Genomic DNA, 26,534 nt, shown 5'->3' with positions numbered 1-26,534 from the left:
ATAAGTGGGGTGTCCTGGTGGCCCAGTGATTAGGATGCATAGTGTACAACTGCAACGGTGCTATTTCAGCCAGGAGTCATTGATGCGTGTCACACCCTTCCCCCATGCCTGCATCTCCACTGTCGCTATCCAATTAAAGGGAAATGTAAAATAAAAACTAACTAGACAAAGCAGACAGGAACAACTTAAGTGGCTGATAGAGAGGGAGACTGATGCTAAGCAACATTCTGAGTAACTGCCGTTTTGGCACCTTGTGAACATAAAACCTACGGACATGCCTTTTGATCTTATTCTGATTCCACTCTGTAAGCTCCCAACTTGGTTCAGTTCTACTAAACAAATCAGCAGTGCAAGCTTCACATTTGATTCTTAGCGAGGCAGCAGAAAGCAGAAGATCCATAACTCTCCCCTTGTAAAGGTCATGCTGCCTCATGGCCACAGACCAACTTTGTTAGTTTAGATGAGCTCCAGTCCACAACAATTCATGGATTATTCCTACTGCGTCAGATATGGACTTAGAGCCCTCAGCCCCTCCCGCGCTACAAAATCATTTTGCTAATGGAATGCACCAAATGGGTTCTGAACTGCTGGAAAAAAAGAGAGAAAGTTATTTTGTAGGGAGCAGCAGATAATCCATTTTGCCAACACAGACCTGAGAGAGCACCCACTTATGCTATCAAGAGCACCGGAGACACTCTAATCCATAATCCACTCTTCATTTGTGATTGCTTACATCAGGAAATTGCTTGCATCATATGTCCAGACCTAGAATAATAACAAAGTATAAAATAGCTGGGCTCAGGCTGCGGCTCCAACTGGGTATTGTATGCAGGGGTGGTGCTGGCCGTGCAACAGCGGCGACTCTGACAGCAGCTAATGGAGAGCTTATGCTTTGCCAGACATTCATGCATGGAAGTGGTGGCGGTCGTAGAGTGTGTGTGATTGTCTGTCTGTCAGTGTCTTTGTGCCTGTGTGTGTTCCTATGTGTGGAAAATGGCGTCAACTTAAACCTAGTGATCACGCTGTAATTACTATCGCAGTCCTCCTCAAATCATCAAACTTTAGTCGTATATGAAATCCTTTATAAAATGTTAGAAAGAAAAGTTAAATATTACTTCTAAAACAGCTGTGGTGTCCTTTCATGTGCTTTCTGACATCTGAGGGAAAAAAATCTGATGATTCCTGATGTGGGCACAACCACAATACTGCATGTTGTAAATTTGTATCAGCAGCTAGACGTAGGAAAAAAGGGCTGTTTTCCTTTGGGATATTCTACACTGAAGCTCTGGTGAAGCTTCTATATATACTGCAAAATAGACAAAATGATGAAATGGGCTTTGCTCTCTCCTCATCAGAGCTGCTTATTATTTCATCAGAATGTTTTACTTGCATGTCTTCTTTGACCTTATTTCCACTCTGTTGCAGCCATTCTTAACTTTTGTCACAAGAGTTGGAAACGTCTCAATATAAATACTAGTCAAACATTCATGTGCACGAACAACAAAGTCAAAGTTTGACTCAGTAGTTCTCTTTTACATTACATGGGCGTTCTTTGGATTAAATTATATATTATATTGAAGCCTCTGTAGTTTATTCTTCTTTTTTTAAACATATAATAGAAAACTTCCTGCAATTTTAAAATGTCTGACTGTGTGTGTCAAGTGATAATTTAATTCAATTTCCCCTTACAATAATGTGTGTGGCATTTGTGATCACATTCAAATTCTCTTTAACACACTTTACCACACTTGTGGCATGATTTCCTACTTATCTGAGTATTACATTACAGCCTTTAGGCACTGTTTCAATAAATGCAACAAACTACCTACATCAAATACAGGCAGCCACAATCCCTAGAAGGTATAATGCTATGTTTGTAATACATTATCAGGATGTTTATTTTTAACATATTTTAGTGTATACTTTGCATAAATCCAAATGTTTGCATTTTTAAGACTATTTAGAGTGTAAAGCGGTCCTGGAATCATCAGTGTCCCCAGTTCAATTCCGCCCATACATCTGATCTATTCTATTTCTAGAGCTATTTCTTCCTGTGTTTCCTGTCTCTAACACCACTGTAGACAATAGAGTGAAGACACAAATGTCACCAAAATGACCTTTAAAATAGAAATGTTGTTGTAAACAACAAAACAACCAAATGGTGTTGAGTGTGCTTTATACTTAAAATGGCTGCTCCTGGAATTCCTCTGACTCCATGTACCCAAAACATGCTGAAATGATTTTCAAAGAGAGATCAGTGCGACATATAATTGCTCTTTGAAAACCATTTTGTTGTGCTCATCCCTCTTTTAACTCTTTCTGTCACTGCTCTGCTTTAGGTGGCCCAGGTCCCTGTGGAGGCCTGTGAGCAGTACAGTACATGTGCCGAGTGTCTGAGCTCTGGTGACCCCCACTGTGGCTGGTGTGTCCTGTACAACAAGTGAGTCTCTCCTCTCTATTTTCTCCCATGCTCTTATACACATACATATCTGTTTAAAGCCGATGGATTAAAACCACAACATTACTGTTTACCAAACAGCTTGTAGAAAGCCTTGAATAAAACTAAGCACGCGGTCACATGATTTGTGCAGTTTAATATAAGGGACTTATTGTACTCCCTGGAGTTCACCATTATCAACAGCTGGCGGCACCAACTGAAAACCAGGAAGTGGTTGCTGGACAGTGTGATCCCTCCTAAATAGCACTATTTAGGACAGCAGAAGCTGCATGCCCACCAGATTTTATTGTCTGTCGCGCAAGAGGCCGACTGGTGTTAATGGAGGAGGAGGGGATTAGCCTTGCAGTCACAGCAGGTGTGCCAGCTGCACCTCCACATAGCCGGGGAACATTTTGGACCTGACGGAGTGAGCTTATCTCTTCCATCTTGATTATCTGACCCCAGGATAGCTTGCATAATACCTCGATATGGAGCAAAGGGGATTCAGAAGATTAAAACCCTGTATTTCTGAACCAGTCTCTGTGTTTGTAGCTGACCTCAGCCGGGGATTTAGCTCCTGCCTCATCATATGACGTCTGCATTTCGACAAGCAATATCTTGATGATGATCAGCATTTTTCAGATTGCATCTCTCCATTTTATCAAATTGGCAGTGAAGTGAAAGGGAAAAAATTATGCTTTTTAAAATCTAAATAACCTCATTACAGGGTTGTTTTTCCCCTTTTCCCTCGCTGCTGACTTTGTCTGCAAGTCCTGTTACACTGTTTATTTAAATGAATGCCTTACACTTATCAGTGAGTAGATAGGCTGCTGTTTCCTCAAGTAACCCAAAGTCAATCATGATCCCTCACACTGCAAAATGACACTGCTTTATTTTTCTGTCTATTAAATCCAGATCAGGGTCTTTTTCAGCTGTCTGAATGACTCTCACATGTAGACTGCTTTCAGGATCTCGCTTTCCCACCCCTGGCAGAGTATACTAAAGCACCTATCTAACAGAGTGTATGGGGGGCGTTTCTGAACATGTAAAAAGCCTGAAGGAAAAGGGAACAAATGGCTCTATCTGACAAAATACGGTGAATAAAAGAGGCTAAAATAAAAGGCAATGAAAGACAGTCAGATATGAAAGGCGTCGTTTTTTTTTTCCAAGGCACTTCAGCTCATGAGCGGTCAGGGGGTGACTGTGTATACTCGTGTGGCTGTGGTCCGCCTCAAAGAGCCGAGCCAGCAACAGCTGTCACCGTGTTTCCAATCCACCTCTATATTGTGTTGTAATTACAGCAAAGGCCTCAGCGCTCTTTGAGCTCTCTCAGGAGATGCCACCCCCTCAGCAGTGTCTGAGAGAGTATTAAGTACCGTCTCCCCTTGCTGTGCACGTTACACATTTAAAAGAAAGAGATGATGGTGTACAGCCAAAATACTCTCTGAGTTTTCTTTACAGCTGAGAGACTCTATTTTGCTTTAATGCAGCGTTTGTGTTTAAGTATAGTCTGTTACTATTTGAGCCTGCAGACACGAAACTCCTATAATGCCTCTTTTGAAGACATCAGTATAACTGCAACAAAACTATGTCAGAAACAAATCCCCAATTTCAAGATTTAAAAGTCCTTTCCACTGTTAGGCATTACGTTTAATGTACTTTTACTTTGCACTTCTCTCTGACAACATTATTCTAAGGTCACACAGACTGCCGACCCTTTCACTTCTTACTTTTAATTGCCTGTTGGAATGCAGGAGTTGAAACTTATTCTACTATTGCTCAGTAATTTGCTCTGCAAAAAAAGCAAGTGAAAAGTAAAGTGAAAAGGTAAAGAGACTGATCCAACCAAGCGTCTAAAAGCCATTTGCAGGAGATGAGCCTGATCAGTAACAATCTGAACATCCACAGTCCTATTGGCTGCAGTTGATGTTGACAGGTTTTAGTGTGGAAGCTGATGGTAATGTCTTTATTTTGACATATTTATAAGTATATTTAGTCCTAACCATTGTACATTCTTGACAAAACACCAAAGTGCTTATAATTCATCCTGAGTGACACATAAATTAGTTAGTAGTACATCAAATTTCATGGCAATCCAACCAATAGCAGTCAAAATCCCAAATATCACCTTAATGTTAGCACCAAACAAACAACAAAACATGTCAATGGAATGTCAAATTCATTTAGGTATATTCTTTATGCACCAAGAATGTCCTCATAAAACCTTACGGAAATCCATCTACCAGTTCTAGAGCAAAGTGGAGGAATGTGCTGCACTATTTTGTACATTTTCTTCACTACAAGTTTCTCCACAGGTGCTCGAGGAGAGATCGGTGTCAGAGGGCGGACGAGACCTTCCGTTTTACGACTGACATTGACCGTTGTGTGAAGGTTATCGCTCACCCAGACAGCATCGCTGTATCAGCACATAGTGTCCCTGTGAGTCTGCTTATCATTCCACCAATCACTGCACTGTCACTCCACTCACAATGCCAGTGTTTATGAGCAATCACACTGAGTAGCCTTGTACAGCCATGTGTACAGTAAGTATAAGCCTGGGAGAGAATATTAGTTTTGTGAGAGGTGAGGTGAGACAGAAGGGTGACTCTCCCTGTAGGGCATCCGCTGTCTTTATCTTGGTCTAAAAAACATGTATTGTGGGATGGGAGACAAACAATGTGAAAAAATAGGAGATGTTTTGTTGCGCTACTCTGTCACCCTTTGTTATGCGACTGTCAAAAGGTTGATTACATTTTCTAAAAGTACAATGCCACTGTTTTTGTGCAGTAGCAAAGAGCACAGAGGACATTAGGGGCTAAAGAACATTATATCAAAGGAATAGTTTTGGGGAAATGTGCTTATTTGCTTTCTTCCTGAGAAGTGCATGAGAAGATCAACACAACTCGTGTTTTTTTTCCCATTAAATGTGGAGCTGGTTAGCTTAGCTTAGCACAAAGATTAGAAAACATGCAGCCAATAACTAATATGGCACATAAATCTCTTTAAAACTTGTACTTTTTATTCTTTGGGTTTTGCATGGATGAAACAAATGAGATATGACATGTTTATTAGTGAGCTTTAGAGGTGCTACTAAAGAACCACAGTGGCTGCTTCCATTCTTTGCTCTAAGTTGAGCAAACCAGAAACAGGCTGTAAATTCAATATTTGCTGTACTGGCATGAGCGAGGCATCAATCTTCTCATCTAACTCTAGGCAAGAAAAGGAATAATCATATTTTCCAACTATTTTTTAAAATCTGTAATAAAATATTCAGTAAAAGCTCTGACATATTCCACCCAACAGTACATAAACTTGTGTGTTAAATCTTCCCTCTCTGCTTTCTTTAGCTTCTGCTGGAGGTGAATAATGTTCCAGACCTTTCTGCTGGAATTACCTGCTCATTTGGCCAGCAGGCCCAAGTGGAGGGACACGTCAATGGGAACAGGGTTATGTGTCTTTCACCGGCCGGGAAGGAGGTACCTCAGATACCAGAGGGACAAGGTGAGCTCTGATATCAGGTCTAAAAACAAACAAAAAGTAAAGCTGCAGCTACAATAAATAGATATAGCCCCAAATGTACAGACTGAGGCTGATGCCAATGCCAGGTGAAAAGGTTTAAAATATCAACATTCCTGAAGAAAAACAGCCTTCTTTTCAGATTGACTGCTTGCATTTTTTTGTTTATCCAAAGAGTTTAGTGAGTACCAGGCAGCTGTAGAATTTTCTCAGAGCATATACAGTAATCCGTCCATTGAAGTTTCTGACTGAAGGTTTTCTCACGACAACAGCAATATGCCCTCCTAGGAACGCAGACACCAGGTGGCTCTTTACAGGAATGTGATAAAAGTATTAACTTTTTTTCTCATTTGACCTCCTCTTTTCACTTATTGTTCTCATTTTTTCACCCATCCTTTTTTGCCTCTCTTCACTTCACCTCTTTTTTCACTCTCATCAACGCTCTTAAATATTTTCCATTCCCTTTCACTCATCATGCCCCCTCCCCCCCCCAGACTGGGCTGGTGTAGAGCTTCGTCTGAATTCAAAGGAGACGGGTCAGATGGTCGCTAGCACGGAGGTGAAGTTCTACAACTGCAGCACCCATCAAATGTGAGTTCAGCTGCCACTGCCCCTCCCTCTCTTCCCCCACCACCTTTGATTTGTTCAATAGATGAAAGAGCACAACTTAATTTGGGGCAATGATGTACTGATGCTCACAACCCCACTTAAGATCAGGCTGTTAGATAACCTCTCAGTTCAATTTATCTGTCAGGTTTCATTTAAATCAACATGATGCATTTGCCATGGCCTGTTTGTTTCAACTTTGCTTAAACTGGCAGTTTGTAGGCTTAGTGTTTGCAGCTTTAAACACAACGAATACACACTCTAGCAAATTCAAATAGGGGTCAGCCGATTGTCAGATGTGATATTCAGCATGTTTGCAAGTATTGGTTTCATTATTTTTTTTAATAAACTATCGAAATGAAATAAGTTGTTTAAAAACGCACTTCTTGGTTTCTAATGGAGCCATATCTCTCTATCTGTAGTTCCCATTTTGTGGTTATGGGCGATGTCCCGCCCACAGCACCGTCTGATTTGTTACACAAGTAATAGCCAATCAACACTGAAAGCAAACATGTTGGAAAGTTCTACTTTAAATAAATATAAGTAAGATGTAAATCCGGTTCACGTTCCAGCATTCCTGGGTTTCTTGATGGAGTCTGCATGTTCTCCCTGTGCATGCATGGGTTTTCTTCGGGTACTCCAACTTCCTCCCACAGTCCAAAAACATGCTCATGTTAATTGGTAACTGTAAACTGTCCGTAGGTGTGAATGCGAGTGTGATTGTTTGTCTGCAATAGCCTGCCGACCTGTCCAGGGTGTCCCCTGCCTTTGCAATAAGCCGGCTGGGATGGGCTCCAGCCTTCCCCACAACCCTAATGAGGATTAAGCGGTGTCTAGATAATGGATGGATGGAAGCTGTAAATATACAAAATCGTTTCAACAAAGTCTTGTGTTGGAATTAGCTTTTTAAGTTTTGACACTGAGACGTTTATTTTCACTGCAAATGTACACCGATCAGCCATAACATTATGACCACTGACAGGTGAAGTGAATAACATCGATCATCTTGTTATAATGTAACGTTCTACTGGGAAACTATACCATGACTCCTGACCTTCATGTGGATGTTTGACATGTACCAACCACATAAACATTGCAGGCTCATTGTTCGCCCAGGTTCCACGCTCTTCAGATCCAAATCTTATTGAGCGCATCTGTGGGATGTGCCAGGATAAGCCTGATCCAGATAGGTCCCACCCTGCAACCCACAGGACCCACAGAATTCACTGCCAGCATCCCGGTGCCATGGGACATCCCCGGAGGTCCTGAGTCCATGCCCCACTGGGTCAGAGGAGTTTTAGCAGCATAAAGGGACCAACACAATATTAGGCAGGTAGTCATAACGTTATGTCTGATCGGCGTATGTCAGTTCCAAATATCAGTCATTAGTCTTCTTGATTACCAACCATCAGTACTGACCCTGAAAAAAAGTTTTAATTATGCAATATGCTAAAAATATTTGAGCTAAAATGTTTTATCTATTAATCAACTGGAGGATGTCTTCTGGGATTGTTTTCATTTTGTCTCTTACGAAGAGACTATTTTGTTTGTAGTGTTTGACTTCTTTGTAGTACTGCCACCTTTGTTTAACCAGTTAATTTACGTATCAACATCCATGGTGTCTCCTCACCCAAGACAGAGAGCAGACAACCTGGTGGGATGACTTTGTTTGTAACTGAGCATAAAAAAAATGTAGAAAAAACACCAGAAGATCCTCTGTGTTCTTTCTGTGCTGATAGAATCAGCAATGTTGGGAGCAACCTTTTCTACAAAACTCTGTAGTTTCTTTGAATAATTTCTGTGACGCTAGTCATTCCAAGAAAACTAGTAAGAAACCATCCAGTTGATTTTTCAAAGGAAAAATCCAATGTTTTTCTGATTACAGACTCCCCTGTGTGAGACTTGCTGAATTCCTCTGCTTTAAACAAGATGTTTACGAGTTTTTGACTTTCTGTGGGACAAAGCAAGACATTTGAAGACATCATCTTGGACTTTTAGGATTTTTACAAAGGATTCACAGAGAAAGTAATAGTCAGATTAAACTGTAATTTGTATTGGACTCTAATTGCTATAATTGTGCGTTGCAGGGGCTGCACAGTGGCGTAGTGGTTAGCACTTTCGCCTTGCAGTGAGATGATCCCTGGTTCGCGTCCCGGCTTTCCCAGGATCTTTCTGCATGGAGTTTGCATGTTCTCCCTGTGCATGCGTGGGTTTTCTCCGGGTACTCCGGCTTCCTCCCACAGTCCAAAAACATGCTGAGGTTAATTGATCATTCTAAATTGTCCGTAGGTGTGAATGTGAGAGTGATTGTTTGTCTCTGTATGTGGCCCTGTGACAGACTGGTGACCTGTCTAGGGTGTCCCCTGCCTTCACCTGAGTCAGCTGGGATAGGCTCCAGCCCCCCACAACCCTAGTGAGGATTAAGCGGTGTATAGATAATGGATGGATGGATGGATGTGCGTTGCAACCCTAATACACCTTCACACCTGGAATTGGCTTCGCTGTAGGCTAAAAGTCCCCAAGGACAACTCGGTAGATAAGCATTAAACTAATACACCCCCTTGTCCCAAAGGGACCTGCCAAAGAACTGTGCTTGCGTCCGATATTAGACATAACATATTTTAGATTTTTAGCCCTGCTTTGGTGCCTTGAGTGTAGGAAATATAATGTAAATTAAAGAGCACTTTATTTAAATGTCATGCAATATAAGCTTCCTAACTGGGCAGGGAGGCTGCTTTGACTTTGAGTCATTATGCAAATGTATTTATCGCAACAATAAACTATGACAACAATCTTTCTTTGTGAATAACAATTACAAATACTGCCACAAAGGTGGATTCTATTAGGATGAATGCCAATTAGCAGCATTTGTCAGCTTTAAAAGAAGTCTGCAAATCAGCAGCTATGTAAGCTTTTACTGCAACATAAGACAGTAACAAAAACACATCAAGTTTGTGTCTTCAAAGACCTTTATCATAAAAATTGTGCTATTTTGTCCCTTGATGTGATTCATACAGCAACAGCTGGCAGAGAGTAAAGTAATATTTTTTTCTTTTTGAGGTGTTACTGAAACTTGAGCTAATACTCTCATATGCAAACTGTAAACTGCAGCATGAATTAAACTGAACTGTCAGCTCACAAAAGCTGGATTCAGGGATATACAGAAGTTCACGCTAGGAAGGAGCACTTGATTGATGGAGTATTCATAACCAAACCTAGGAAATTAGCCCACAGTGGATACACATGCCATTAATTCACAATGCTCTTTGACTGTGACATGAATGTCCCAATATACCCATATTAAGCCATTAGAAAGAAACAGTTGGAAGCTCATCACATCCGCCCCACACCAGTACGGCCCCCATTAGCCGCGGGGTGACCCTGTGTACTCCTGTGATTAATATTTCAGACCAAACACACTCCTAACCCAGCACCTCTTTCTCCACCTCCTCCACCACCACCACCTCAGCATCACATCACCCTCTATAATTAATTATCCAGTGTTTGCAGCACCCTGCCAGTCCAGTTCTATTAATACCTAACCCTCTAAATTCCTTTCTCACACATACACACAAGCACACATTTTTATGTCCATACTGGTCCTGGGCAGCTAATTAATATCATAATTTAATGGCGCTGCACTACATTTACTGGCATTTGTAACTTGCTATGAGCCGCAGCATTGTGCTGCTAGTGGTGTTTTCCTTTTCTCATCTAATTAAATGAGCAAATTCAGGAGAACAAACTGTGATAGTGCATGGATCTGTATTCCTGTTGTGTAACTCTATTATACACAGCAAAGTCTATGAGCCCCTCACCAACAAGAAAAGAGGACATGCTCAGTTTTAATCTTTCCAATTGCTGTTGGTTTTTCAGCAGCTGTGCATCATCTATTGCCTCTGTGTTTGTTGACCAAAATGTGATTAAATCCAGTCCAAAGAGGTTGTTTCTGCACAACTTTAATCCCCAACTGACCGCTGAATGTATCAGAGCCAAGGATGTTGCACAATTCTACCCATCAAGTGACATACATCAATCAGACATAACATTATGACTACCTGCCTAATATTGTGTTGGTCCCCTTTATGCTGCTAAAACTCCTCTGACCCAGTGGGGCATGGACTCAGGACCTCTGGGGATGTCCTGTGGCACTGGGATGGTGGCAGTGAACTCTGTGGGTCCTGTGGGTTGCAGGGTGGGACCTACCTGGATCAGGCTTATCCTGGCACATCCCACAGATGCTCAGTGATTTGGATCTGGGTAGTGTGGAACACCTTAGCTTTGTTGTGATCCTTTGGCCACTCCTGACAGATTGATGTTATTTACCTCACCTGTCAGTGGTCATAATGTTGTGGCTGATCAGTGTATATACACATTACTTGCATAATTCAAACTTGGATGAGCAATTCAAAACATTCAGTATTTTCAGGCAAAATAGATATTTTATATTATATATATTACAGAGGATTGCACAATGGTGTGATGGTTAGCACTTTCGCCTTGCAGCTAGAAGATCTCCGGTTTGCATCCCGGCCTTCCCGGGATCTTTCTGCATGGAGTTTGCATGTTCTCCCTGTGCATGCGTGGGTTTTCTCTGAATACTCCAGCTTCCTCCCACAGTCCAAAAATGTGCTGAGGTTAATTGATTATTCTAAATTGCCTGCAGGTGTGATTGTTTGTGTGTATATGCAGCTCTGCGACAGACTGGTGACCTGTCCAGGGTGTCCCCTGCCTTCACCCCAAGTCAGCTGGGATAGACTCCAGCACCCCTGCGACCCTAATGAGGATTAAGTGGTGTATAGATAATGGATGGATATGTCACAGAAAAAAATCTGAAACATAAAGAAGGAACTATGACAAACTTTCAGGAATAATAACATTTAAAGCTGAGGTTACTCTACACTTACATTTATACAACAAGGACAATCTATGTCCTTGACACTACATGTTTTTATATTACATTGTTATGAGTGTGTCAGTGCCACTTGAACAGTTACCACCCTGCCAAAACTTCACGCTTAAAGTAATTTCATCTACAACAAAAACACTATTCATTCTGCCTGCTATAAACCTCAGACCTCAGACCAACCAGATAAATTCAGTGGTTGGTTACAATCCTTTATCCCACTCCTCTTTTCAGTCCTCTTCAAGAGGAAGATGGAGATGCTGGGTAGAACATACATACTGTGTAAAGGCAGAACATCTCAGTGTCCAAGTGGTGTGATTACAATGCTGCACATTTAGTGTACAGCATGTAGTAATGTGTTAATTTCATCCTGCAGGTGTCTTTCCTGTGTAAACAGCACATTTCGCTGCCATTGGTGTAAATACCGCAACCTGTGCACTCACGACCCAAGCAGCTGTTCTTTCCAGGAGGGAAGAGTCAACGCCTCAGAGGTACATTAAAATAGAAAACTGAAGCTGATTAAAGTGCAGCTTTAAAGAGGGCCATTTATGTGTTAACATGTGACACTTTCGACTTGAAGGCACAATCCTTGATTGAATCAAAACATAGCTCCAATACAAAGTAACATAAAGATAAAAAACCACAGCCATTTTGGTTGCTTTATGAGGCTTTATATGGACAAGAGTGGTTCGAGCTAAAGGCTAATGTCAGCTCTCAGATACAATGCTAACATGCTGAGCAGATATATTTCTAACTACAGTTCCCATCTTAGTTTTGTTAGAACTGTTAGAATGCAAACATTTGACACTAACACAGTAGAAGCCGATCAGAATGTGATTAGTTTTCGTTATTCAGTAAAGCATTGGACACATTAAAATGTTTGCTCCTGATACAAAGTCACTGGATCACCAAGTTATTACAAGATGAACACAAATGTCTTTTTCCAGTTTATTAGCAATCCACCCAATAGTTGATAAGTTATTTCAGTCCAGCCACAAACCTTGTGACACTAGGGGAAATGTCAGGAGATCACCAGTGTCTTGAGAATTTATTATCTCAGAACTTCTGTATGAATATCTGTACAATGATGTATTCTTGTCTTTTTTGAATTTGTTAGGAGTCTAGCAGCATGCTGACCTAACTGCAGGCATGAAATTGTTTTTTGCCTTACCCTGAACACAGTGATATAAAATAGCAAAGCCTCAATTATATGGATGCATCTGTGACCTTCTAAAGATCGGTGTGGGGGTGGAACAACTTGATCTTTGATATGTTTAACTGGAGGAAGTAGGATTGGACAAAAGGAATGAAAGAGAACTCACTGTACCACGATACACCTAGATATCTGTTAGCTCCTATTCTGTCTAGACATCATGTACTTTCGAAATAGAATTATTTCAGTTTCATTTGCATTACACTTGAGGAACCTCTGGCACATCCAGCTCTTGATTTCTGAAAGATAAGACATTCGTGTCATAAGTTGACACTTAAGTTTTTTCACAGATTTTTTAATCAAGCGTAGATTTGGGTGTCATCTGCTTAGTAATGATAATAAATACAGTGTTTATGGATTATAAAGCATAATGCCAATATGTAGATAGAGAATGACACGGGACCAAAATGGAGCCTAGAAGAACACCACAAGTCGGAAAAAATTGGTAAGGCCAATGAAGCTAAAGCACCACCACTGACTACTGTACTGTTCCGTTTGACAAGTATGAAATTAACCAATCTAACATTGTACGTGATAATATATACGACCAAAGATTCGATACAGTGCCAAAATGTACTAGTATATCTCTAAATGATCTAAAATGGTGCTTTTAGAGCAGCAATTATTAACTGATTAATCGCTTAGTTGTTACCTATTAAATTAATCTCCAACTGTTGAGACAATTGATTCATCGATTTGAGTAACTCCTCAGTTTCTAGCTTCTTAAATGTGAATATCTCTCGGCTTCTTTCTTCTGTGACAGTAAACTGAATAGCTTTGTGTTGTAGACAAAACAACACAAGTCATCTTGGACTTTGGGAAACACAATCTATAAAGCAATCAACTTATGGATTAATCAAGAAAATAACTGACAGATTGATCAACTATGAAATCAATCATTTGTTGCAGCCCTAGATAGTACATAATACATATTTGCAACAGAGCATAGCCCTATCGTCTAATATATAGTTTACTATAGCAAATAGGGAAACGTATTGCATATGAACACATGAAAGCAAACTATGTTAGGATGAGTGATTGATTTTCCCCATTAATCTCCAACCTATATTTGTCTCCCATGTTTATCTGACAGACTTATATGAATTAGTAGATTAGATACTACTGACAGACAGAGACACACATACAAATATACGTAGACAAATACAAGGACACTATACATGCATACCATGGACATCAAACTCAGTGAATCTGTCATGGAGAAACTAGTTATGTAAATACCATGTATATACGTGGGTAATTTTCAGGCAGCAGGGACAGCATGAAAGGTGCTTATTTTCTGACTGTAAATGGTAAAATTAGATATATTTGTATTTGTTTTGACAGGACTGCCCCCAGCTCCTTAACTCTGGGGAAATTCTCATTCCTGCCGGCGAGGTCCGACCCATTACCCTGAGAGCCCGAAATCTCCCCCAGCCGCAGTCGGGCCAGCGGGGCTATGAGTGCGTGGTGAATGTGCAGGGTGTCAGTCACCGTGTCACGGCGCTGCGCTTCAACAGCACCAGCGTGCAGTGCCAGAACAGCTCGGTATGACCTCAAACGCTCCCAGTGGGAGTCTCACAGCTGTCAAATGAGGCAGACAGCTGGGATGCTGTGTAGGCAAGGTACATAGGGTACATCAGCATCAGTGAACACCGCCTGAGGTGTTGAGCAAACTGAGGAGAAAGTAGAGGAAAAGGAAAGTGAAAGTGATTAGGAAAAGTGCAAAGTATGTTCAAAAGAGTAGCAGAGAAGGAAGACAAGACAGAAAGGAAAATAAAATGTTGTTGTTTGCTTAAAGTAATGAACAGAAATCATGAGTATAAGTCCTTATCTCATTAAGTAATTAAAGGTAATCTTCCCAAAAGAAATCATTGGGAAGAACACAGGAGATTTCTTAGGAAATGTTTCAGACAAAGCAAATCATAGGCTAAATTTCAATGCAAAGCATATCTTGCTACTCTGTGACAATGAATGAAAAGGCCATTTTCTGCAGATGTGGATGATCGGCCACCCCATCCAAGGTTTGCGTCCCTTCATGTCAAAGAGAAGAGGAGCAGACAACCATGGCAGAAATGACAGATGGTTAAAAGCCTTGTCTCTCTGCTGCCCTTTCATCCTCTCATTTTCCCTGCTCTGTCTCTTTCTGTCTTTTTTCATACTCTATCCTCTGTCTCTCTTTGACTTTCTCTCTTCTTGTATCCACTTTCTGGACACTCTCTCACTTTCTGTTTCTGCTTTTCAGTACATGTACGAGGGTGCGAAGATCAGTGACCTGGCAGTGGACCTCTCCATCATATGGAACGACAATTTCATCATCGACAATCCCGAGAAGATTAAAGGTGCCTCTGCCATCCATCACTGCCAGGCTAGAGAAGTGTAAAGCACTCAATCCACAGGGGATAGATGGGTCATAGAGAGTATTTCAAGACTCCCAAAGGGCCTTGAGAGAAAGTTCACAATAGAGGGGAGTGTTATCAAACAGCACCCAATCACTTGTGCGCTCAGGGGGGTAAAGGATGAATCTTCATATTTGGCCAGTTTGACTCTCACAAATGTTCTTAGTTTCCTCTTCATCATCATGCAAGAAAAGGGTGTTTTTCACTTGTCATTGTGGGCTGTACATTAAATGCATCCTTGTAGTCAAGGATATAGAGAGTGATGACCATGAATTTTAACAGGCCTTGTTGGTATTTATGTGTTACTTTATATGGGCATAAATATAGGCTTCTCACAGGAGGGAATGTAAAGCTTGGCAGACTTCAAAGAACAGTTTATGGGATTACTTTAGCATATTTAAAAAAAAAAAATACTTGAAACAGGTCTACTATGTAAACATGTTTTTTTAATGAATTTTATTGAATTCACATAATGACTATAAATACCAAATGTAAAGCAAGTGTTCTGATTGGCTTCTCAGTTTGATTGAATTGGCTCACTTCATTCGGTTGTAATGACACCTCCTGCTGGTTCAAATTGTGCTGTTTTTGAACAGCATGTTTTAAATTTTATGTCTCTGTATTATCCCACAGTGCACCTATACAAGTGCAGTGCCCAGCGGGACAGCTGTGGCATGTGTCTGCGTGCGGACAGGAAGTTCCAGTGTGGCTGGTGCAGTGGCGAGGGCCGATGCACCATGAAGCAACACTGTCCTCCCATCTCCCCTTACGCCAGCCGCTGGTTGGACCTCTCTGCCCGGAATGTCAAGTGTTCCAATCCACGCATTACCGAGGTCTGTGGTTTGTTTGGGTTGTTGGCTATAGTCCAGCACTGAGTCACCAAGTTTACACATACAATGAAAATAAATTATGCAAACACAAGATGTGAGATCCTCTTGCCAAGTGGATGTAATTTCATTTAGAATAAGCTGTGGCTGAGGAGGGAGAGTTATACAAATGACTAAGTTTTAGCCGTCATGCCAATTAAAACAACAGAGCTCTGATGTGTTTGTTGTATCGGCCTGCATTTCCTGAGAAAAGTTCCATTTAATCCTTCTGTGTTCCTTGCAGTAATTTATTCAGAAACTTTGAAAGATGAAGGTGGAAGTTGAAACACTGTTTGTGGTGTTTTGTTAGGAATATAAAGTCAGACTCACTGACATGGTTATGAAGCATGACTGACAGAGAAATCAAGGAGGACCAGTTATAGTGGCTAACAGTATATTTCAATCTACTCTGAGAGCAAGGAAAGATAGAGATGTCGAGAAACAGACAGTTTGACAGGTAGAGCTCGGATTAGGATTGAGGAGAACATATAAGAAAATGACTGAAAATTTAATATTGTATGGACATTATGAAAAGTTATTACTTTATGAAATCAGATCTTGCACTCTGCTGAGGTCTTCACTTGAAGATATGGGGGCTAAAGGGTGTAAAAAGAGCTATTAGGCCAGCACACCTTGTCTTATACACACAGTAGTCCATAATGTAAATATCAACAACAAACGCTAATTTTATCTGTGGCCAACTTCCAGTTTTCCATCCAGGTGTCTGTTTACCTGAGACTATCTCACCTTTTCTTCCATGCCAGCTGAATACCTTAAGTGCTTGACAGCTAAGCGAATTCAGTCTGTTTAGAGAGTGGTGATGGATCTTTTATTTCACAAACTCCTGTTCATTCTCTTGAATGAGGCACAGTGGGTCAGGCACAGAGATGCAAGGCTCTTCCACTTCAAAGAGCCAGGAGTCTTTGATGTCCCTGTCACATTATTAGTGTTTCTGAAGGAGCTGCAGCAGAATGAATCAACTACCGAGTGCTGCTCGGGAGTGGAGGGAATGTTGCTCTGGCATTGCTCCTGTTCTGCTCTGTAGGTCCAAAGGTTCCCTGCTGGGATGGTTAACTTTACACTGGAAAGGACAGTGAATAGGTTTCTCACGGCCTTGTCATTCACTGCATTACTCATCAAAGTTTGTTTAGAATTACAGTGGACATCAAGCCTTTTTAATAGGCCTAAGCAGTATGCACCATGTGTATTTCACACAGACTTTTAGAGCAAAACAGTCAACAGTTAATATTTTTTCTGCCTGTGCTCCAAGTCATATTTCTAACCGAGACTTGGCAGGAATTTGCATTTCACCATATTTTTATTCCTCGCAGGTTGGATAGACCTTGAAAAACCATTTCAATTACGTCTCTCAGCGACGACTGAGAATAGCGACATTATTTTAGAGTTAAACTCAGTTTATGGCTCATTATTCTCCAATATGGGAAACTCTGGAATATTCACGCTATTTATTCTGAAAAAGAAATCTAGTTTCAAAAATGTTACAGTACAATGAAAAGAACACAGAAATATTCAAGTAAATAGACTGCAGATTTTTAAGTTGTTAGTGGGTAAACCATATGTACACTCCCAGTCAAAAGTTTGGACACACTTTCTCATTCAATGGTTTTTATTTAATTATTTTCTACATTGTAGATTAATACTGAAGGCATCAAAATTCTAAAAGAATACATATGGAAATATGTTGTAAACAAAATAGTGCTAATCTTCAGTATTAATCCACAATGTAGAAAATAGTACAATAATTCTAAAAGCATTGAATGAGAAGGTGTGTTCTAACTTTTGACTGGTAGTGTAGTTGTGGTCTGAGATCTCTGTCAAATCTTCATTTATGTTACTGTAATTTCCTCCTCCTTCCTGTGCAGGTGAGCCCAGTGGCAGGGCCTCTAGAGGGGGGCACACTGGTCACCATCCAGGGCCTGAACCTGGGTTTGTCCTTTTCTGAGCTGGAGGGTAATGTGGAGGTGGCAGGAGTGCAGTGCACCCCACAAGAAGAAGGATACATCACTGCAGAACAGTAAGACAGACTCCTCCCCTCCCCTACATGAACCCATATGGTACCTTACATGTATAGAGACACATACACACACACACATGCTCTCAAGAACAGCAACGCATGCAATGTCTCTCTCTCACACTGCTTTTCTCAAAGAAACCACCACAGTCTGTAAATAAGCCGGATACCCTGTGATGCCTCATCAGGTTGTAGGATTGTGTGTGGGGCTTTGCATTGCTCTGGTGCAGTCAGAGCCAAAGGAAGAGACAGTCTTTGTGTCGTTGTCGTTATGAGGCTGTCGGCACAGCTGTAATTGAAATGCGCTGCATGTCGCTGACTGGAGGGACAATCTGTTAGCCATGTGTTTCTCTCACAGCCATGTAATGCGATTGGGCTCAGGCTGCAGGGACTTTATTTATACCCTTGTAAAAAAAAAGGAAGGGGAAAAGAAAAGAACATGCGAGCAGAAAATTGGAAAACTCACGTGATGTATGAATAGAAGGGTTGGGCAGGGACGATTCATTGGTGCTCTTATTGTATCAGGGAAGGGTTTCTTGTGCAGAACAGTGTATCCGGCAGGGCCATTCATTTGGCACACAGACTGCTTTAAAACATGGCATTACAGCTGTTACAACCATTAATTTCAGCATGGGGTCAGTTGCTATAATGACTTATTCATGGCATACTTTATCTTATTGACCTGACAGCAAATACTGATTTATTGAAGAAACCCCTATGTTGTCATGGCAACCGGAGGTAATGGTGGGTGGCAATCGTGCTGGAGATGGGGAGGGGTGTAGTTTATCATTTGAGTTATATTGCTGTTATAGGTTTCCCATTAGGAAGAAAGATGGCCCTCTGTATTGACCCACAACTTCTATGAAAGTCTGCCTCAATCACGCTGGCCAGCACAGGCTCTTTTCACCAGTGAAGTTCATAACAAATGTGACACAGTGTAGTGATTCTTCTGTGTGTGTATGCTGAGCTACTCATATGACTAGTATGCAAGATGCCTGTGTTTTTTGTGCGCCTACCTTCATGTGTCTTGTATTTTTTTTTTGTCTTGACAGGATTGTGTGTGAAATGGCTGCAGCTCCTAAAGGAAGTGCACCAGGTCCAATAAAGCTGTGTGTTGGTGAATGCAGACCAGAGCTACGCGCTCAGTCCTCCCAGCTCTACTCCTTTGTGGTAATTCTGAAACACATTTACTCTGTCCATTTGTTGTGAAACAAACATTAAGTTAAGGGCATGTAATGAATTAGGCTGAATGCATGATAGCAGGTAAATGCAAAGCAATTTGATCTATTCATGCTACTGCAATCATTAACTGAAGAGGAAGACAGAATAAGGCACTTGATTTGTTTTAAGTGCAGCATATATTGTGCATAACAGAATTTTAAACCTAATTATGTGGGAGCCTCCAAACATTAGTTCACTGTGTTCATTATTTTCATTTTATGGCTAATGAAAAGAATGCTGTGCTTTATTGCACTCAAGCCAAGTTTTGTTTGCTTCTGAAGATGTGCTGTAGTATTGCTCTTTTTTATTTTCTTTTTGATAGAAGCCATACTCAGACTATTTGTTCTTTGGTCTACATTTTTATCAGGGTTCTTCTTTTACTTCTGCGATGGCTTTCTGATCCAAGACCAGGGTTGTTCAGATAATCAGATAATTAATAACACATTCTGTATTCTGTGTTTCCAACTATGTTGAATGAAACATTAATGAATTTTGGCCCTCCACAGATCCCTACAATGTTGGCACTGACCCCAGGCAGAGGACCTGAGTCTGGGGGCACCAAGGTCACCATTGTCGGGGAGAATCTGGGTGCTGGCAGCACTGTGAATGTGTATTTTGGTAATCAGACCTGTGAGCTGTTCAGGTGAGTCTGTCGATAATGTAACTTCCTGCTGTAATCTTAACCTTATATTCCTTAAGATTCAAGAAAAGTAAGATTGTCTCTGCACCGTATTAAAGATTTATCCCTTCTAACCTCTATCAAACACAGTATGAGATCACTCTCTTTAAAAAAAAGCACACTTTAGATGCAATTATGGGTCTGTGTGTTAAATGAAAAGTCTCAGCAATAATTTGTGAGGAGGTGATGGAACTCACAGCAGCAGGTATTGTTCTCTGTGTATTTATAGATATCTATTTAAAGTTCAAAATGCCTCACATGGCAGAAGTCCGGTGGGTGAGGCAAGGAAGCCATTAGCTCGAGCACCCACTAATTACAGTGTTCCATTCCTAATGTGTCTGGAACGAGGAGGAGATGGGACAGACTATAATGAATCCTCTCCCCTCATGGTAACGTACGTGGCTCATCACAGCTTGCAGTCAGGGATTTGCCACTGCAGCAGTGAGTGGGCCGCCACAATCAAAAGCATGAATAAATCCCTCTTTTGGTACCCCACCAGGAGGACCATGTCGGAGATCGTGTGCTTTTCTGCTCCATCGGTGACGGGAGCGGGACCAGTGCAAGTCAGTTTGAGTGTTGACCGGGCCAAAGTTCCTGGAAGTCTGGCCTTTGAGTACATAGAAGACCCAACAGTCCAGCGTATTGAACCTTTATGGAGCATTACCAGGTAACACTAAGAAACAATGCACTGAATATAGTCACGTAGCTGCACTGATGCAGGTTCAATCACTGGATCTTTCTCTGTGTCATCTGGAACTTATTCCAGTGTTAACAGAGGTTTTGTTTTCATCTAGTTACCTCACACTGTCCAAAAACCTGCAAACTTTTGTTTCACTAAAGTGATTTGGAAGTAACACTTCATTGTTGCTTACAAATTGCAGATACATTTGTGAGTTCTACAGGGCTCTCTCATGCTCATATATGTTAGCTTTGATCAGAGGAACATCATAATTAATGCAGGGGGAAGTTATCTCACGTGACGAATGGCAGCTTGCATGTTGCATATTTGGTGAACCAGGTTCCTGGATGGTGTGAGCTGCTTCAAATTTACAAATTAGTGCCATTTGAACATCCCTAACGCCATCACATCCCAACTCATCCAATGCTCATTTATGTTGGTTAAAACAAATACTAGTTTCAAATATATATATAGTATATATGATGTATGGTATTACAAATGTGTGGCTCTGTTGATTGTATTTTTCTCAAAGGAAGATGGATACAACTGCAATAAATGATGCCTGTAATGCACAGTTTTTATTGACACTGTCATGGAGGTGTTAATTCAATTATATGATTCAGCATTGTGGTCACAGTGATAGTGTTGTGGTGGACTGAATTATATTGAGAATTAAGAGTATAGCATTCTGCCTCCATGTATGTAAACAGAGTGGATAAAAAAATAGAAACAGTTCAACATCATAAAGTCCAGTGCGGCAACATTCTTAACTTTATCCTGAATAATGAACACAAAATTTACATATTTCTGACAATGTCACCAAAAACATGAGCTCCATAAATATAGATATCATGCCAGGGCTGGACTGTACAGGTAAAATTAAGTAGCAACTGACGGTATATATTTAAGTAATTACGTATGTACTTCAATAAATAACAATTCAGTATGAGAAACCCCTCCTGCCTTGACGCAGCTGCCTGCCTAGAAGAGATTACTGTTGAGCAGTAAGGTTCAATGATAATATCACTCACTAAAAGCACACTCTAAAAACTAATTCAGGGTTCCTATTCCCTCAACTTAATTATACTAAATTGAAGCTGTAGTAACTTAATGAAATTGGCCCAATGGCTTATTTTTTCTTCCCCATAAGTTTAATGTTCCCTCCCCTACCTACTTAGCGTGGACAATATCCAATGTATGTACTTACAGTATTTTTAAGATGCATATAATTTCTTTTACAAATAAACTCGACTAAAGCAATGAACTTGGGAATATTCTCAAGTATTATATTACCACAAAGCGTTGAATCTATCTTTATGGCCAAAGCTGACCATTGCATTCAAAACTGTTGGAGTTCAGCTCATCAAGGGGAGAAGCTACAGGAGCGGGAATCTAAATGGAACAACTTCAGTTTTTTAAACAGCTGTCAATTCAAAACTTGTGTTCGTAAATGTAATAATTAACTACATGACACTTAGAAATCATTTTAAATAATGTCAAAAAAACTAGTTGGAACAGCTTCATTTTTATCATCTTATAAACTTACACTACCGTCATGTTTTCCATGAAAACTTACACTTTTATTCATGTGCTAACATAATTGCACAAGGGTTTTCTAGTCATCAATTAGCCTTTCAACATAATTGTACCATTCGAACACAGGAGTGATGGTTGCTGGAAATGTTCCTCTGTACCTCTATGTAGATATTCCATTAAAAATCAGCCGTTTCCAGCTAGAATAGTCATTTACCACATTAACAATGTCTAGACTGTATTTCTGATTAGTTTAATGTTATCTTCATTGAAAAAAATATGCATTTCTTTCGAAAATAAGGGCGTTTCTAAGTGACCCTAAACTTTTCAATGGTAGTGTATGTATATATTACCAATTACTAAGTAAGTGGTAAATACAATTTACCTTTGATTGTTGAAAAAAAAAAGCTAACTCCCCTAACTCAGTATATTTCGCTGATTGCAGATAATTTCCTTAACTCCAAAAGATTGATTGTTTAACAAAAAGGTGTCTAATATAGACCAGTAAAAAAATCTGTCTTCAAAATAGTACATATTTACCTAGACATTATTAAATACATGACTCGACATCATCGAGCAGCTAATATTACAGTAAATTCGTCTGCATAAACATTTCTCTCACAATTGAGAGGTGCATTACCTGTACTCCACTAAATAAAAGATGGCACTTAATTTGGGTTCGGGTGAGATTACCCAGCACTACGTCCCTGCAGATTAGACTTCAGAGAGACACCCTGGCCTTCAGCCTAGTGACAGGAGGAGCTTTGTGGAACTGCAATCAAGAGCCCTCATCATGAATGTGCAGTCCCACTATGAGGCCCTACAAGCTTAGGTGGCCTTTGAAGTGTGAGAAGAGAAGGATTGGCACTCTGTCAGGCCGACTAGACTGCCCAGTTTAAAAAAAAAAAAAAAAAAAAAAATCTTCTTTTCTTTTCTGTATTTTTCCCTCTTTGTTTCTCATTTTCTTCTTTCCAGTTCTATAATTACACAGTTTTCTAAGCTCACACTGAAGCACAGGTTATGCAAAGATTAGAGATTGTTGTTCATTTTAATCACATCTAGCACAGATATGTAAACAAGCAGCACCTGTATTCATGCTATGCCAGTCTCACAGTCATAGATGAATATGAAATAGCAGCCAGCTGGTTCCCCGTTTGATCTGGCTCTTCTGCCCAATAACAAAGCGAGCTACCATGGCAGATATACCGCCTAAAATCTGCATTAATGCAGCTTCTGTGGAAAATGTCGGTTAAAAAGATGGATCTCTCTGTGGCTGCCACTCTAATTAAATCCTTATGAAAAGGCAGTTTGCATTCATAAACAGGCTACCTGGAGTGCAGTTTGCTTGTATGTGCATGTTTGACCAACAATTCTTGCAAAACAAATATATTCCTTTCTTCTACATAGTGGACACACCACCCTGACAGTGACTGGGACCAACCTAGATGTAGTTCAGGAACCACGGGTCAGAGTCAAATATGCTGGACATGAATCTGTCAATGTGAGTATGAAAACTGCAAAAATACTGCACTCAATCTTTACTGACAAGCTGATAAAAAATGGTACACTGAAGTTGCTCATAATGGATGGCTTGCTGATGCAGTAATAAGAGAGATTTAGTGTTGTTTGTACTTTTTTGCTTTTGCATAATGATCTAAGAGGCAAAGGTTTAAAAAAAAACATGTCATCGCTGCTGTGGTTGCAAAAATGAAGTATTAATAGAGACATTGCATATATTGTGTTTCATTCCAGAATGAGATTTTTTTCAAAAGTGATGTGGAAGAACAACTCAGTTTTAGGAGGTGACTTATGGTGCTGATTCTGCTCGCCTGAACTGCTCCAGCAGGTTGTTTCAAAATGATTGATTGTTCTAAAGTGTTGGGGCCCATATGGCTAAAATCCAGACACCTTTAGCCGGAAGTTTTCCACGTTTGACCAGTTGAAGATTTGCCTGAGGACTCGCTGAAATAGGTTGAAACTTCTGGAGGGGGATTCTGGCTTCAGATTAATGAAGAAAATCAATACTGACCAGGCAGCTAATGAGGAGATGCCAGAAATGCAATGATGCAATTACTTGCTTGCACTGATGTGAGATAGAGAAAATGTAGAAGCTTCAAATGTTGTGTTTGAAAAAGCTTCGTTTTTTTCATGTGAACCATGTGAATGTGATGTGTGTGAGAGGTATGCCCCGAGGCAATTAAACGGTGTGTTAATGACGCTAGCCCAGAATTTGAGCCAGTCAGTTAAAGCTGCATGTTGTACAGTGTCACTGGAGGTGCTGAGATCCAAAGGGATTAAAGATGAACTTTCACCCGAATCAGCTGCTAAAAACGGGTCAGTGGTGAATTTAATAAGGGCAGTCTCTTTATCGCACTTAAAGTTACATATCTTGAAAACATAACTGGAAATGCTTTAAAATGTTCAGAATCGCAACAGCCCCTTTACTGACTTGAAACAACTTTCTTTGAAACCTGAGATATAACTGAAGCTTGCTAGTAACTGGCCTGCGGAGGGTGAAATTAAAGGGAAAAGCTTGATTTTGAGAGGGACTTTGAAGAACTACAGAAAATAAAACAGAAGGCGCATTCTAATGATCGAGCAATTGGCTTAATATCAAACAGTGTCTGTTGGATATATTTACATTAATACACAAGTTGAATAGTCTCACAAGACTTCATTGGACTATCAGGATGTTAAAAATGACAGAACTGTAATTGTGTAACATTTGGGGATGTATTGAGACATCTGTTCAAAGCTTTTAGCCAAAGTGGTTGCAAAATTGATTTTAAAAAAAGTACAAAGGTCCCTAAATTCATTGCCTTATTTAATAACTAATGTATTCACATGGGATAAAATGAACAAGTAGACATCAAAATAAAAGTCAGGACTGCTGCTTACAAAAGACATTTCTGAGGGAAAAATACTGAGTTATACATTTCTCATGGGACGTGTAAACTGGGCTGTAAACTGGGCTATTTTTCATTCATTAATTACTATTAATTTAAACAGAGCAATAAAAGACAACATGCTATAAAATAAACATAAAATACAAAAAATAAAGACCACTGAGTTCAACCAAAAGACAACAAAAACATGTACATCTAGAGATGTCACTTTTATTGCGAGACGAAGGCTGTTTCAAAGTTGTGGAGCTGCTGATGAAAATGCACGTTGGTTTTCATATATTTCTCGCTCTAGATCAGGGTGTGGATGCTGTATATGCTGTGATGTGTAACTAATGGACACCTGATCTGATTCCTCTCCAGGTGTGCAAAGTCTTGAACACCACCACCATCAGCTGCTTCGCCCCCTCTCTGAAGGCAGAGTACACCACAGATCAGGAGACCATAAAACACGTGGACGAGTTTGGCTTCGTCTTCAACAACGTCCAAGCTCTGCTCACTTACAACAACACAAGCTTTGTGTACTATCCCAACCCCTACCTGGAGCCCATCAGCCTCTCAGGTGTTCTGGAGCAGAAACCTGGATCTCCCATCATACTCAAAGTAAGAGTGAAAACATTAAAACCATTATCTGGCTTAACAGTAGGGCTGCAGCTGTTATTATTTTAGTAATGGAGTATTTTATTGATTATTCCGGCGAATAATTAAGTAATCGAATTCTGCGCTTTGCATGCGCGTTGCAGCATCAAATGTGGAAGTGAGCACACTGTGCAACAGAAATAACCGCCCTGGTGGAACACGGGTGGACATCTGTGGTGTACTGTACATATATAGTATAGTACAGAGGTATTGTCCATATATATAGTCAAGCCTGAAATTATTCATACCCCTAGCAAGTTTTGACTTAAAGTTACTTTTATTCAACCAGAAAGTTCTTTTCTTGATTCGAAATGACACAAGTTGTGTTTCCCAAAAGAAAATAAGAGGATGTACAAGAGACATCATTGTGGAAAAAAAATAGTTCTCAGCTTTTATTTACATTTATAAGTAATTTTAAGTTAAAATTTGCTAGGAGTATGAATAATTTCTGGCTTGACTGTAGTATAGTACAGGGGTATTCAACTAAAACTCAAAGCCATGGGAACCCAACATGTACTTAGTACATGATGCAGAAATCACATGAATATGTTTTTATGTTTGGTCCATTTAAACTGCTGGTACTGCAGCCGATAGAACACAAATAAGAAAACTGATTAGTTTATCTGTATTTATTATAGAGAATTTCAATCATTAACATTAGTTTCACTTTGATTTGGCAATAAATTAAAGTGATTTCTTTCATTATGAGACAGTGTCAGATCTACATGCACTTCAATACAATATCATGTTTGAATATATGAAATTTGATAGTTTTATTGTGCAGCTGTCTGGTAGAAATAATCAGCTGCATTGATGGGAAAATAAATACATTGCACACTTTTAACAGTTTACTACCACAATTCCTGTCTTACATAATTTCCAGTAACAGGCATAAATTTTTATATTCC

At 40.1% G+C, this 26,534-nt stretch overlaps 1 protein-coding gene across 2 annotated transcripts in view; it reads left to right on the top strand.

The window, feature by feature from the left end:
- The window catches only part of LOC111565004 (plexin-A2-like), an 88,133-nt gene that overhangs the window by 41,705 nt on the left and 19,894 nt on the right, over window positions 1-26,534 (top strand). For both annotated transcript variants that reach the window (XM_023264924.3, XM_055010854.1), the window contains exons 5-18: window positions 2,340-2,440; window positions 4,753-4,876; window positions 5,785-5,938; window positions 6,448-6,544; window positions 11,842-11,956; window positions 14,023-14,223; window positions 14,921-15,017; window positions 15,708-15,907; window positions 17,824-17,975; window positions 19,025-19,142; window positions 19,700-19,836; window positions 20,372-20,539; window positions 23,492-23,585; window positions 25,351-25,590. In XM_023264924.3, coding sequence (XP_023120692.2) covers window positions 2,340-2,440; window positions 4,753-4,876; window positions 5,785-5,938; window positions 6,448-6,544; window positions 11,842-11,956; window positions 14,023-14,223; window positions 14,921-15,017; window positions 15,708-15,907; window positions 17,824-17,975; window positions 19,025-19,142; window positions 19,700-19,836; window positions 20,372-20,539; window positions 23,492-23,585; window positions 25,351-25,590 — 1,998 coding nt within the window. The remainder of the gene's footprint in view (window positions 1-2,339; window positions 2,441-4,752; window positions 4,877-5,784; window positions 5,939-6,447; window positions 6,545-11,841; window positions 11,957-14,022; window positions 14,224-14,920; window positions 15,018-15,707; window positions 15,908-17,823; window positions 17,976-19,024; window positions 19,143-19,699; window positions 19,837-20,371; window positions 20,540-23,491; window positions 23,586-25,350; window positions 25,591-26,534) is intronic.

Source organism: Amphiprion ocellaris, chromosome 5 (assembly GCF_022539595.1).
Source record: "Amphiprion ocellaris isolate individual 3 ecotype Okinawa chromosome 5, ASM2253959v1, whole genome shotgun sequence".
NCBI lineage: Eukaryota > Metazoa > Chordata > Actinopteri > Pomacentridae > Amphiprion > Amphiprion ocellaris.
Note: the sequence above shows the minus strand (reverse complement) of the source record. Positions and strands in the feature narration are given on the sequence as shown.